We start from the raw sequence: 12,573 nt of genomic DNA, 5'->3' as shown, positions 1-12,573 counted from the left end.
TGTGGCAACAACGCAGGTACAAATGTGTTGATACCAAGACTATCTTTGACTCCTTCAGACCCAAGACTTCCATTTAAATTTCAAAGAAAGCAGCTTCTGTAACACCCCATGTTATGGCGTTTAATCCCGGATTAATTATTTAATTAATTCCTTTAATAATAATTAAATAGGATTTAATTTGGTTAGGATTTCATCTAATTAATTAATGTGATCTACCATGGATCGTGGACCCTTGCCTGAACTAGAGTCTTAAGGCTATTAGGAATAAAGAGAGTAGACCTTTTACTAGTCAGATTCTAATTAGGAATCCTAGACCTATATATCTATTAGGGATAAAGAAAGTAGGCCTTTACTATTCAGATTCTGATTAGGATTCCTGGTTCTATAAATAGGGGGTTAGAAAGCAATTAGAACCCTTACCACCCATAGTTATATTACACGAAATTATTCCCAAGAGATTCCCCACCACCAAGCCTACGGAGATCAATCGGGTGGAAATCTTAGGGAAGAACCTTAATAGCCAAGGGAGGGTTAATTAAGGCTAAGAGGTAACCCATGTATCAACAAAACCTATTTTCCTCGCTATATCTTATTCATTGGTTCCTTTGATATACGATTGTGTGCTTGAGTCTTGATAGAGCTTTGCCTAGGGTTTATATGGTGTTTATATAATAATCTTGATGTTTATGTGTTAATCTTGAAGCTTATGTGATAATCTTGATGTTCTTGATACTATGATAAATTGTATGGATGATCTGGTATTTTGATTATGTCTAGAGCCCTAGGGTAATAACGTGGAATTTGTATTATGTTATTCTTGGTATGTATGGGTGGGAATTTGCATGATCGGGTGTTGAGTCATGGCATGTTTAGCAATCGTGTTAGGAAGTATTTGGTGTGATTCCTAGTTTAATTCCGATTGATTGAATATGTGGTGTGGTCATTATGTGTTTGAATGTGTTTGGACATGGTTTCGAGTTCCACAAGGGATCCCGGAGCCATAAAGTTGCATGTGTATCATTGGGGGGTAAGTGGGGGTGTAACACCTCGTGTTACGGCCTCTAAACCAATTTATTATTTAATTACTTACCCTAAAAAGAGAATTAAATTCTATTAATTAATCAGGAAGAGCCCACCATAGACTATGGAACCTTGTCCCTAAACAAACCCACTAGTCCTATAAGAAATAGAACTAGAAAAACCATACCATTCAGACCCTAATTAGGACTCTTGGATATTTAAATAGGGGCATAGGAGGCACCTAGAATTCACACCACAATAGATATCACCACACAAGAATTCCCAAGAATCCTCTTATCACCAACGTAGGAGAAATCAAGAAGAAGAGATCTTAGAGAAAGAACCTTAATAGCCAAGGAATTTAATTAAGGCTAAGAGGTAACCCTTGTCTCAACAAAACATATTTTCTTTGCTATAATCTTCTTCTTTGGCTCCTTTTCTATGCTTGTGTCTTGATGAATCTTTTATGATGATTATAATATGATCTTGATGATTGATGAGATGATCTTATGTGTTGATCTTGATAATCTTGATGATTATAAGAGGTTCTTGATAATTGTGTATGGTTCTTGATAAATCTTGATGTTCTTGATTTTAAATATAAAGTATGATTTTATGATTTAATATGATTAGAGCCCTAGGTTAAATTGGGAATTTCGTATTGTGATGTTCTTGATATATTTGGGTGGGATTTCGCATGTTCGGGGGTTGATTATGTTTAGAAGTCATGTTAGGATATGTTCAATATGATTCTTGGTTTTGATCCATTATTTGATTCTTGGTTTTGAACCACGTTGTAACACCCCGTGTTACGGCGTTCAATCCCGAATTAACTATTTAATTAATTCCGTTAATAATAATTAAAAATGACTTAATTTGATTAGGATTCCCTTTCATTAATTAATGTGGTCCACCATGGATTGTGGACCCTTTCCTAAACTAGAGTTTTAAGCCAATTAGAAATAAAGAGGGTAAACCTTTTACTAGTCAAATTCTAATTAGGAATCCTAGACCTATATATCTATTACGAATAAAGAAAGTAGGCCTATATTATTCAGATTATGATTAGGATTCCTGATTCTATAAATAGGGGATTAGAAAGCGATTAGAAACCTTACCACCCATAGTTATACTACACGAAAATATTCCCGGGAGATTCCCCACCACCGAGCCTAGGGAGATCAAGCGGATGGAAATTTTAGGGAAGAACCTTAACAGCCAAGGGAGGATTAATTAAGGCTAAGAGGTAACCCATGTCTCAACAAAACCTATTTTCTTCGCTATAGTCGCCTTCCTTAGCCTCCTTCTATATGCTTGTGTCTGGATTAATTCCTCTATGCTATTTGTGATATATTCTTGATGATTGATAAGATGATTTATGTGTATTCTTGATAATCTTGACGATCTTGATGTTGAAAAGAGGTTCTAAATATTGATGTGATGATTCTTGATAAATCTTGATATTTCTTGATGTTAAAGATAAATTGTGATTTTGATGATTTGGGGGGGATTAGAGACTTAGGGTGGACTGGGAATTTGTGTTATAATGTTCTTGACATATATTTGGGTGGGAATTCGCTTGTTCGGGTGTTGTTTATGTTTAAAAGTCATAATAAGATGAGTTATACGTGATTCTTGCTTTTGATCCGTTAATTGCCTACGTGGTGTCGATAATTGCGTTTAAAAGTCTCTAAGCATGGTTTCGGGTTCCACAATGGATCCCGGGACGTAATTATGATAAAAGAGTCAGTGGGAGGTAATGGGGGTAGGGGAACCCGCCACCTACCCGCTGCCCAAAGATCACCGCCGGGCAGCTGCCTGCCCGCCGGCAACCCGCTGCCCGAACAGTGATCTTCGACGGGTAGCCGGCGGGTGACCCCCACCCACCGGCTACCCGCTGGTCCGTACCCACCCCGGGTCTTCGGCTCCCCCGTTTGATGTTTCCCGATCCCCCATGGTGTCCCAACGGACCTCGTTTGTCGTTCTTGAGTCTAGTTTGATATTTCGGGTGCCATTCGTAAGATAAAAGAGTCATAGGACTTGCATGCTAGTTGAATCGGTAACCCGTTGACCTAGGTGGAAGTTGTATGAACCCCGTAGGACTATTTTTAGTATGTGAATGATCACAAGTAAGTTTATTTATATGCCTTTCCCTCCCAATATGCTACTACGTGCTCCTATGTGTTATGTGATGCATGATCCCCCATTTTGGTTAAGATCAAATTGGATGTTCCCGGGCTAAGGTTCGGAAGTCGGCTGAAGGCCGAATGGATTGTTCCCGGACTATGGTTCGGAAGTTGGCTGAAGGCCGAATGGATTGTTCCTGAGCTGAGGTTCAGAAGTTGGCTAAGGCCGAATTGATTCACTTCTTGGGCTGAGGTCCACATGGGCGTCGGTGCTATGACCCACCGACCTGGACGCGCCGGGCGGTGTGTAGGGTCGTAGTCTCCGAGGATCTTCACCCACCGACTGAGTCACTCAGCGGTGTGTAGGGCTTGATCCGCTACGGTCCACCGACTGTACGCATCAACGGTGTGTAGGGTCGTAAGTCCCCCCTTGTAATGGGGATCACAGTCCACCGACTGTGCGCGTCAGCGGTGTGTAGGATTGTGGTCCGACGTTGAGTTCGTCAGCAGTTCTCAAAGGGTTGGTTGCGATCAACTCCCCTCATACCGCGGTACTGAGGTAGGGTGTTGCGGGGCCGTGTTAATGCTATAAGCATTAACCCTCTTGTTCGGGGCTTGCGATTGGTCCCGTGGTGCCATCAATAATTATGTGATATGAATGGTGTTTGGATAATGATGTGTTTGAATTGAAAAGTGATCTGTGACCTTAGATACGTATTCCTTATGATGCTCACTCTACTTAACTGTTTATCATTGATTAATGTGCCTGTCCATATCTGCTGAGTTTATTCCTGGTTTTAAAGCTAGAGTCTCTTAAGTATATATCTTCCTGCTTCAAAATGATTTTCGTATACCTATATATATCTATCTATAATGTATTTCAACGCGTTGGAGTGGGTTACCAGCAGCTCTCGCTGAACAGATATATTTGGTTTTCAGGCACAGATGAGTAGACCCCGGAGCGCACTAGAGATCCGAAACGTAGATTAGTTAGTTTTCCTTTCGGCCTGCGTGCCATGATTATGTATTGAGGATATTTAGTCAGTTTATCCTGTGCATCTGAGTTCTCCAACTCAGATGTGGCATAGCACCCCACACTCTTATGTTTAGTTTTGGGATTTAATGAGAATTTACCTTTTTTTTATAAGTTTCAAAAGTTTCAAAATTTCGGGGTGTTACACACGTGGTGTCATCGTTCGTGTTTAAAAGTGTCTAAACATGGTTTCAGGTTCCACAAAAGATCACGGGACTCAAATAATGAAAAGGAGTCAGTGGGGGGTAGGTGGGGGTAGGGGGACCCACCACTACCCGGTGCCCATTTTGGCGTCGCCAGCAGCGGGCACACGACTGCCCACCGGGCACCCGCTGCCCAGTTTCTTGCAGCCGGCGGGTGGTCCTCCACCCGCCGTCCACCCGCTGGTTTTCCCCACCTCGGGATGTTGGCTTCCCCGTTTGATGTCTCCCCGACCCTCGTGGTGTCCCAACGGGTTTCGTTTGTCGTGCCTAAGTTTAAGTTTGATGTTCCGGGTATCGTTCGTAGCATAAAAGAGTTTTTTGTATTGTATTCTAGTTGAATTGGTACCCCGTTGACCTAGGTGAAAGATGTACGAACCCCTTATGATTATTCCTAGTATGTGAATAACCACACATAAGTTTCGTTATACGTTTTCTCCCCTTTCCCAATATGTTATTGTGGATTGCATGTGCTTGCTATGTGTTATATGTGCATGACTCCCCAATATTTGTTGTGGTCAAATTGGTCTTACATGGGCTGCGGTCAACCGATTAGGCTCGCCAACGGTGTGTAGGGCTGCAGTCCACCGAAGGGGCCGTGGTCCACCAATTGGGCTTGTAACACCCCGTAATCCAAATTCAATTAAGGGATTAACTGTGTAATTAATCCTAAACAAATTGGTAATTTAATTCCTTAAATTCCTGAAAATTCAATAGTCGGGGACTAGTAATTGACTAGTCAACCCAAAAAGTCAAGGTTGTACCTTAAGCCTTGTGAGTAGTTCCCTTGTTCCCTTACACCTCTTCATTTTAGTAAGGGTATTCATGACATTTCACCTTGTGTTAGTAATGCAAGCTAACCTAGTAGACACTCCTCAGTCTTTCTCCTTACACTTTCCAAACTTGAGCTCTACCTTCTCTCTAAAAGTTAGATAGCTTTTCTTCCAAGCCAAGTTGGAGCTTTGTCAAATCTTCAAAGGTTGTCTCCAAGATTCTACATTTCATACATATGAGCATCTATGAGGGTAAGATCTATGTTCATTTTGTGTTTTTAGTGTTTTATAAGGTGTCATTTCTTAAAGATGGGATCTTTATGATCTTTTGGTGTGTTCTTGAAGTGGGTTTGGAAGGTGAGCCTTAGTAGGAGCTTGGTGAAGTGTTAAGTGAAGGTTTTTGTCTACAAGCGGTAACCCATGCTCTACAAAATCTTTTTTGCTTACCTATATGATGATTTCTTGGATTCTACATGTGATTTTGCTATGATATGTGAGTGTTTATGCATTGTCTTGTGAAAATGCATATCTAGAGCTTGTGTTTAGGGTTCATGTGTGCCATTCCTTGACTATTCCTTTGATTCAAGTCATTTTGTTGTATTTGGTGAGATTTGGCATGTTTTGGACTTGAATTTGACCTTGGTGTTGAAAATCCCTGAAAGGATTATTTTGGGAACAGGAGTGTACCCGCGGGCGGAACGGCGGGCAGTGGCCTACCCGCCGCCCCACCCGCGGGGAACATATGGCTTGTGGGTGTGTACCCGCGGGCGGAACCACGGGTGGGGGTCTACCCGCTGGGAACATGATGAGGTTGTCGGGGGATTTGTTCCCCGTGATCCTATTGACCAGGTATTTGGTCTTTTGACTTCCCGATGTTCTTTTGTGGAACTATTTGAGCGTCTTCTTGATGTTTCATATGTCTAGAACTATATGGTAGGAACCAATGTAGGTTTGGGTGTCTTGAATCGTGCTAAGTGTTCAATATTGTGTTTCGTTGAACCAAGATGAGTCTTTTGTGTTCTTCGGAACTACGTTTGGTTTACCCGTTTGATAAGCATGCTAGTTCGGTGTTTAAATGCTAGCGTGTGTGTTGTTGGGTGATATTCATCATTGTTGTTGGACTGTGATCCATTCGTTGATTGAGTATGGTTTCATATCTTCGTTGTGATCCGTTGATTGATTCCTATGACGGTGTTGTGTGTGTGGCTGTACCTGGATTACACGATTAATGGTATGGGGAATTAGTCACCAAGGTATGGTAGTGCTCCTCGTGGTGGCCATGACGTGATTATGGATTTTGTGACCTGTGTGTCGGGTTCACGTATTTATTGGGAGGCGTGTGTCGCCGTGTGTGTGATCCGTATCTTGTGTACTATGAATTGGTGGTGTTGTTGGTGGTTTGTTGGTGGGGGACGACGGTCCCAGGAGGGAAAAGGTTGGACTCAGAAGTACAGGGGTCTTGGAGGTAATGGTTGGAACTAGATATAAGGTTGGGGGTAGCCATAAGGTTAGAACCGGGCATAAGGATGGCATATCAATTCGTGATGGCTGATGTCACGATGGCTTGTGTAGCCGTTGTTGTGAGTTTCTCTTCTTGTGATGTGTGTAGTCACAAAGGCATGTGTTGCCTAGGCATGTTTTGCCATTGGTTGTGTCCTCATTCTCTTGTGTTATGCATGTCGCGTGTTAATCTACTGGGTGATGGTAGATTATACCTTGAGCCGTTCTTGTGAATCGTTGTATCTCGTGTGGTCTTGGGATGTGTTCCCTTATCTTGTTGTGAGTGCTTAGAGTCTTGTGTTGACTTCTGCTCTTGGTTTTGAACATATATATGTATATTCCGTTTCGCAAATGATTTTACATACATATATCCTATCTATGTATGATATTTCACATGTATTGGTGGGTTACCAGCATTATTCGCTGACCGGGCGTCGTCCCATATTTTATGTGTTTCTTTCAGGTGATGTATAGGCGTGAGCGCGGTCTAGAACCTGCTAGTGTAGTTCCCATGTTTGAGTTGTTATGGCCTGTGTGCCAAGGATAGACTTTAGTACATTGGTTATGCATGGATTTTAGATTATGAATCATGCAGATGTTAGCCTGTGTATTCACCTCTGGATGAGCGTGGCATAGCAGCCTCTCATTTCCAGTTTATATAATCCTTTTTCAGTCGTCCGCTGTGTTTGATGTTTTGATTTGTTATCTGCATGTTTAAGGCTTAAATTAACATGGAAATTAGGGGGTGTTACAGTTGGTATCAGAGCCTAGGTTTGAGCCTAGGTTTGAGCGTTGTTTATAGTTGTTTGCATGTTTGTTGTCTTTTTGGTAACCGTGTTGTTGTTGTAGAAGCTTTGCGATGCCTCCTCGTCCACGTGCGCGTACCCCGACGAATGAGCAGCTTGCCCAGAACCTACAGCAGTTGATGCAGACGATGCAGACTCTTAGCGAGGCGTTGCTGAACAACAACCATCCCGTGGCACGTCCTCAATCTGCTGGGCACAGGGACATGGGTCGTTTGGTGTCAGGTCACAGACCACCGAATTTCGCGGGTGATGAAGACCCGGTAGTTTTGGAGGAATGGATGAGAGTGTTCGATAACATCTTATCGGTGGTGGGTTGTCCCGAGGAGCGGAGGGTAGAACTGGAAACGTTCTATTTCTGTCATGAGGCTGATCTGTGGTGGATTCATGAAGGTTCGGCCTACCTTGAGGAGCCTGGGTTCGATTGGTCTGCGCTTAAGGATAGGATGCGCGAGAGGTTTTATCCGGCACACGTGCGAGCTGCGATGTACGAGGAATTCCTCCATCTACAACAAGGATCTCTGTCAGTGGTCGAGTACCTCAAGAAGTTTATTGAGTTAGCGCGTTTCGCTCGGATTCTTGTGCCTTCAGAGCTCACCAAGGTTGAGAAATTCGTTACTGGCTTGAATTATGAGGCACGAAAGACCTTGACCGTGAGTAGGCCGAGTTCTTTGAAGGATGCATATCTGAGTGTTGCGGATCTGTACCGTGTTCAGCAGCTTCAACAAGGGTCTTATGAGCTTGCTAGAAAGAGGACCGAGAGTGGAGGCCCTTCCAGCTTCAAGAAGCCTAAGCCAAGTTTTCAAGCTACGAATGCATCATCTCCAACCCAAGGACCCAACCGGATGGAGCAAGGAAATCAAGCCAAGGTGTTCCCTTTTTGTAGATATAGGAAGGTGCATGTGGGACAAGATTGTCATGGCCAGACGTTTAAGTGCTTTCGTTGCGGAGATAGGGGTCACAAGGTCGTCGAGTGTCCCCAGCAAGCCAATTAGAGGTTGTTGCCACCACCCTCAGGAGCCGGAGGAGCCGCAGGAGGTAGCTTGAGCCGTGGAGCAGCCGGTGCCAGGCCATCGGGGAGAGTCTTCGTGATGGGGCGTTCGCAGGCGGAGACCGAGGGCCTAGTGGAGGAGGAGCTAGTAGGTAATCCCTTTCCAGCCTACCCTTATCTTTAGAACGCATCTTGTTCCTTGTTGTCTTGTGTGTTGTCTTGTGTTTCTTCGTCGTCTACTTGAGTTGCTTTGCTATCCTTGCCATGATTTTCCCATAATAAATGATTCTTTTGGATTTAAGTGTAAGCCTTTCTTGATGAATGATTCTCTTAGTTTTATGAGCAAGCTTCGTCGTGGAATTAGTTGTTTATTCTTGAATGAGTCATGTTTGAGTTAATTCCATAACCTTTGCACTCGGATATTCTTGCAACCCTTTCTTTTTGAGAACCACCTAAATTTCTCCAAGTATTCTTTGAATTTGGGAATAGGAAATCTATAGAAAACCCTTTCTCCAAGGTGCATGTGAGAAAAAGTGATTGTCCGCGGAGCAAAGGATCTTGGTTATGCTGGTAGGATCTTGGTTATGCTGGTATCAGATTGTTTGTTGCCCAATAACAACAAAAGTCAGTTGTTGGGAAAGCTGGAGTGCACATTTGATTTCTGTCTCAAGAATTGGTCAAGTTCAATCTGCCGGCTTTGATATTGCAACATATGGTTTTCTGCCGTGATCACAACCGAAAGAGCCTACCGTATCGGATGGTGTTGAGCTGGATTCTTGTCAGAAAGGGGGTAAGTGTGGATGGTTGTATACCGAAGCCCGTGGGAAAGATGGTGTTGGATGCCACCAATCTTCGAAGTTGCAACTTGTTTCAGTTGGATGATGGTGATTACATCACTCTCGAGGAAGTTGCAAGGAAATCCCCCGAAGAAAGAGCCGAGTTGGCAGCTGAGCTTGAGATTCATGCTGGAAAGTTAAACCTCGCAGTCCAGAGTTTGGGAGGTGATGAAGAAGATGAGGGTGAAGCGGGCCATGAGGAAGAAGTGGAAGCACCGGAAGCTGCCGAGGCCGAGGAAAGTGATTCGGAAAGCGAAGAAAACCAAAGAAGGAGGGAATTGTGACACCCCAAAAATCCAAATTCAAGCCATGGATTAATTGAATAATTAATCCTATTTTATTTAGAGAATTAATTCCTAAAATCCTGATTTTTAATACTCAAGGACTAGTATTTGACTAGTCAACCTTAAAGTTGTGTTGTACCTTGAGCTTTGAGGGGAGTTCCCTTGTTCCTTACACTTTCTAAAGGTTAGTAAGGGTATTCTTGTCTTTTCACCAAGAGTTAGTATTGTAACCTAACAAAGAAGACTTCTTCATTTCATTCCTTACATTTCCTAGAAATTAGCACTACCTTCTCTCTAGAAAAGAAGTGTAGCTTATTCTCCAAGCTAAGTTGAGACCCTTGTCAAGATTCCAAGATTTGCTTCTAAGATTCAACCTTTCACCTATTTGGGCATCTAAGAGGGTAAGATCTAAGTTCATCTTGTGTTTTCGGTTCCATCTTAGTTGTCTTTTTCTTAAAGGTAGGATCTTTATGATCTTTTGGTTTAATCTTGAAGTGGGTTTGGAATGTAAGCCTTGTGGGGAGCTTGTTGTGGTGTAAAGTGAAGTCTTTTGGTCTATAAGAGGTAATCCATGCTCTACAAAACCTATTTTGCTTACCTATATGTGATTTCTTGGATTTTACTTGTGTTTTGCTATGAAATGTGAGGGTTTATGCATTTGTCTTGTGATATTGCATATCTAGAGCTTGTGTTTAGGGTTCCTTTGTGCCATTGCTTGGCATTTTCCATGGTTCAAGTCATTTTGTTGTATTGGGTGAGATTTGGCATGTTTTGGATTTGAATTTGTGCTTGGAGACAAAAATCTTCGAAGTGTGTTGTTGTGGTACAGGATTGTACCCGCGGGCGGAACGACGGGCGGGGCACCACCCGTCGCCCTACCCGCGGGTAAGAGCCTTGTGGGAGTGTGTTCCCGCGAGCGGAACCACGGGTGGGGCGCTACCCGTGGGTCCACCCGCGGGTACACAAGCGGTGTTGTGATGGGCTTTGTTCCCCGTGATTCTTTTGACTCGGTATTTGGTCCTTTGACTTCCCGATGTTCTTTTGTGGAACTATTTGAGTGTCTTCTTGATGTTTCGTATGTCTAGAACTATATGGTAGGTATCCATGTAGGACTTTGGTGTCTTGAATCGTGCTAAGAGTTCAACATTGTGTTTCGTTGGACCAAGAGGTGTCTTGTGTGTTCCTCAGAACTATCTTGAGTTTCTCCGTTGTTAAGCATGGTAGTTTATTGTCTTAATGCTAGAGTGTGTGCGGTTTGTACCTTCTGTTTGGTTGATGATAACTTGTGTTATTCATCGTTGATGTTGTTGGGCTGTGACCCATTCCTTGATTGAGTATGTTTCATACCTTCGTTGTGATCCGTTGTTTAACTCTTGTTGAGTTGTGGTGCGTGTGTGGCTTTACCTGGATTGAACGATTAGTGGTATGGGACACTAGTCACCAAGGTATTGCAGCGGTCCTCGTGGTGGCCGTGACGTGATTATGGAGTTGTGGCCTTTGTCTAAGGTTCACGTGTTTGGGGGATAACATGTGTTATCCGGGCATGTGTTGTCGTGTATGGTACCTTGTTTACTATGAATTAGTGGTCTTGTTGGTGGTTTGTTAGTGGGGGACGAAGGTCCCAAGAGGGAAAGGGTTTGACTAAGAAGTACAGGGGTCCTGGAGGTAATGGTTGGAAAGAAGAAACAAGGTTGGGGGTAGCCATAAGGTTGGAACAGGGCATAAGGAAGGCATACCAACTCGTGATGGGTGATATTGCGAGGGCTTGTGTAGCCGGTGTTGTGTATTCTTCTCTCGTGACGTGTGTAGTCACGGAGGCATGTGTTGCTTTGGCAAGTTTTGCCGTTGGGTGAGTCTTATTCCTTTGCGTTGTGGTCAACCTTTGTGGTTTGAGATGTGTTCCCGTGTTATCTTTGAGAGTGATGAGTCTTGTGTTGGCCGTTGTTCTTGGCTTTTGACTTATATACTTATGTATTCTGTTTTGAAAATGGTTTTACAACTTATATCTATCTATATATGATACTTAACGGTATTGGTGGGTTACCAGCAATTATCGCTGACCGGGCGTCGTCCCAATGTTTATCTTTGTATCTTTCAGGTGATGTTTAGACGAGCGCGATGTCTAGTGCCTGGTAGCTTAGTACCTTGATCCTTGTTTTGTGGCCTGTGCGCCAATGTAGTTTTAGATTGATGTTTTTGGGATAGATGTATACACTTGCAGATTTTTTGCCGTTGCATTTACCGTGTTTGGTAGACGTGGTGTGAAACCCCGTTCGGATTTCTTTTATCCAGTTTTCGTTTTATCTTCCGCTGTGTTAGTTTTGTTGTTTAATCTGCATCTGTTAAGGCTTTTATATAGGTCTTGTTTGGGGGGTGTTACAGTTGGTATCAGAGCCTTGGTTTTGAGCCTAGGAAGGGTTAAGTCTAGACTCTCTAAGTGGTTAAGTGTGTTTTGAGACCTCTAGGCGACCTTAAGAAGCTAAGTGTTAGGCTTAGGACTCTAGGTTGCGCGGTGAGCTGTGTGTTGCTTTCTGTTCTTGCTTGTTTGCTCTCTTTTGGGTAACCTCGTTGTCGTTGTAGAAGTTTGCGATGCCTCCTCGTCCTCGCGCTCGCACCCCGGAGACCCCGACGAACAAGCAGCTCGCTCAGAATCTCCATCAGCTGACGCAGATGATGCAGATGCTCAGTGAAGCCTTGCTGAACAACAATCAAGCTGTGTCGCCTCCTCCCCCTGCTGAGCACCGAGATGTAGGTCGTCTAGTGTCGGGACATCGGCCGCCAACCTTCGCCGGCGAAGAAGACCCGGTAGTCTTGGAAGAGTGGCTACGGGTGTTTGATAAGATCTTCACCATTGTGGGTTGCCCCGAGGAGAGAAGAGTAGAACTGGCAACGTTCTACTTCTGCCAAGAAGCTGATCTGTGGTGGGTCCACGAAGGTCCGACCTTCCTTGAAGAGCCTGGGTTTGATTGGACCGCGCTGAAGGACAGAATGCGCGAGAGGTTCTACC

General features: G+C 43.6%; 1 protein-coding gene across 1 annotated transcript; it reads left to right on the top strand.

Moving 5' to 3' along the window:
- The first annotated feature begins 7,511 nt into the window (after positions 1–7,511).
- On the top strand, positions 7,512–8,450 carry LOC109179341. The gene has a single exon (XM_019328847.1). The coding sequence runs from the start codon at positions 7,512–7,514 to the stop codon at positions 8,448–8,450; it is 939 nt and encodes a 312-aa protein (XP_019184392.1).
- Positions 8,451–12,573: the final 4,123 nt, after the last annotated feature.

Source organism: Ipomoea nil, unplaced genomic scaffold (assembly GCF_001879475.1).
Source record: "Ipomoea nil cultivar Tokyo-kokei standard unplaced genomic scaffold, Asagao_1.1 scaffold0179, whole genome shotgun sequence".
Lineage (NCBI taxonomy): Eukaryota > Viridiplantae > Streptophyta > Magnoliopsida > Solanales > Convolvulaceae > Ipomoea > Ipomoea nil.
The sequence above is the reverse complement of the archived record's forward strand: the minus strand, read 5'-3'. Positions and strand labels throughout refer to the sequence as shown.

What these genes read in the sequence shown, in the direction of transcription:
- LOC109179341 (XM_019328847.1), top strand. Translation starts at nt 7,512, where the DNA reads ATGCCTCCTCGTCCACGTGCGCGTACCCCGACGAATGAGCAGCTTGCC.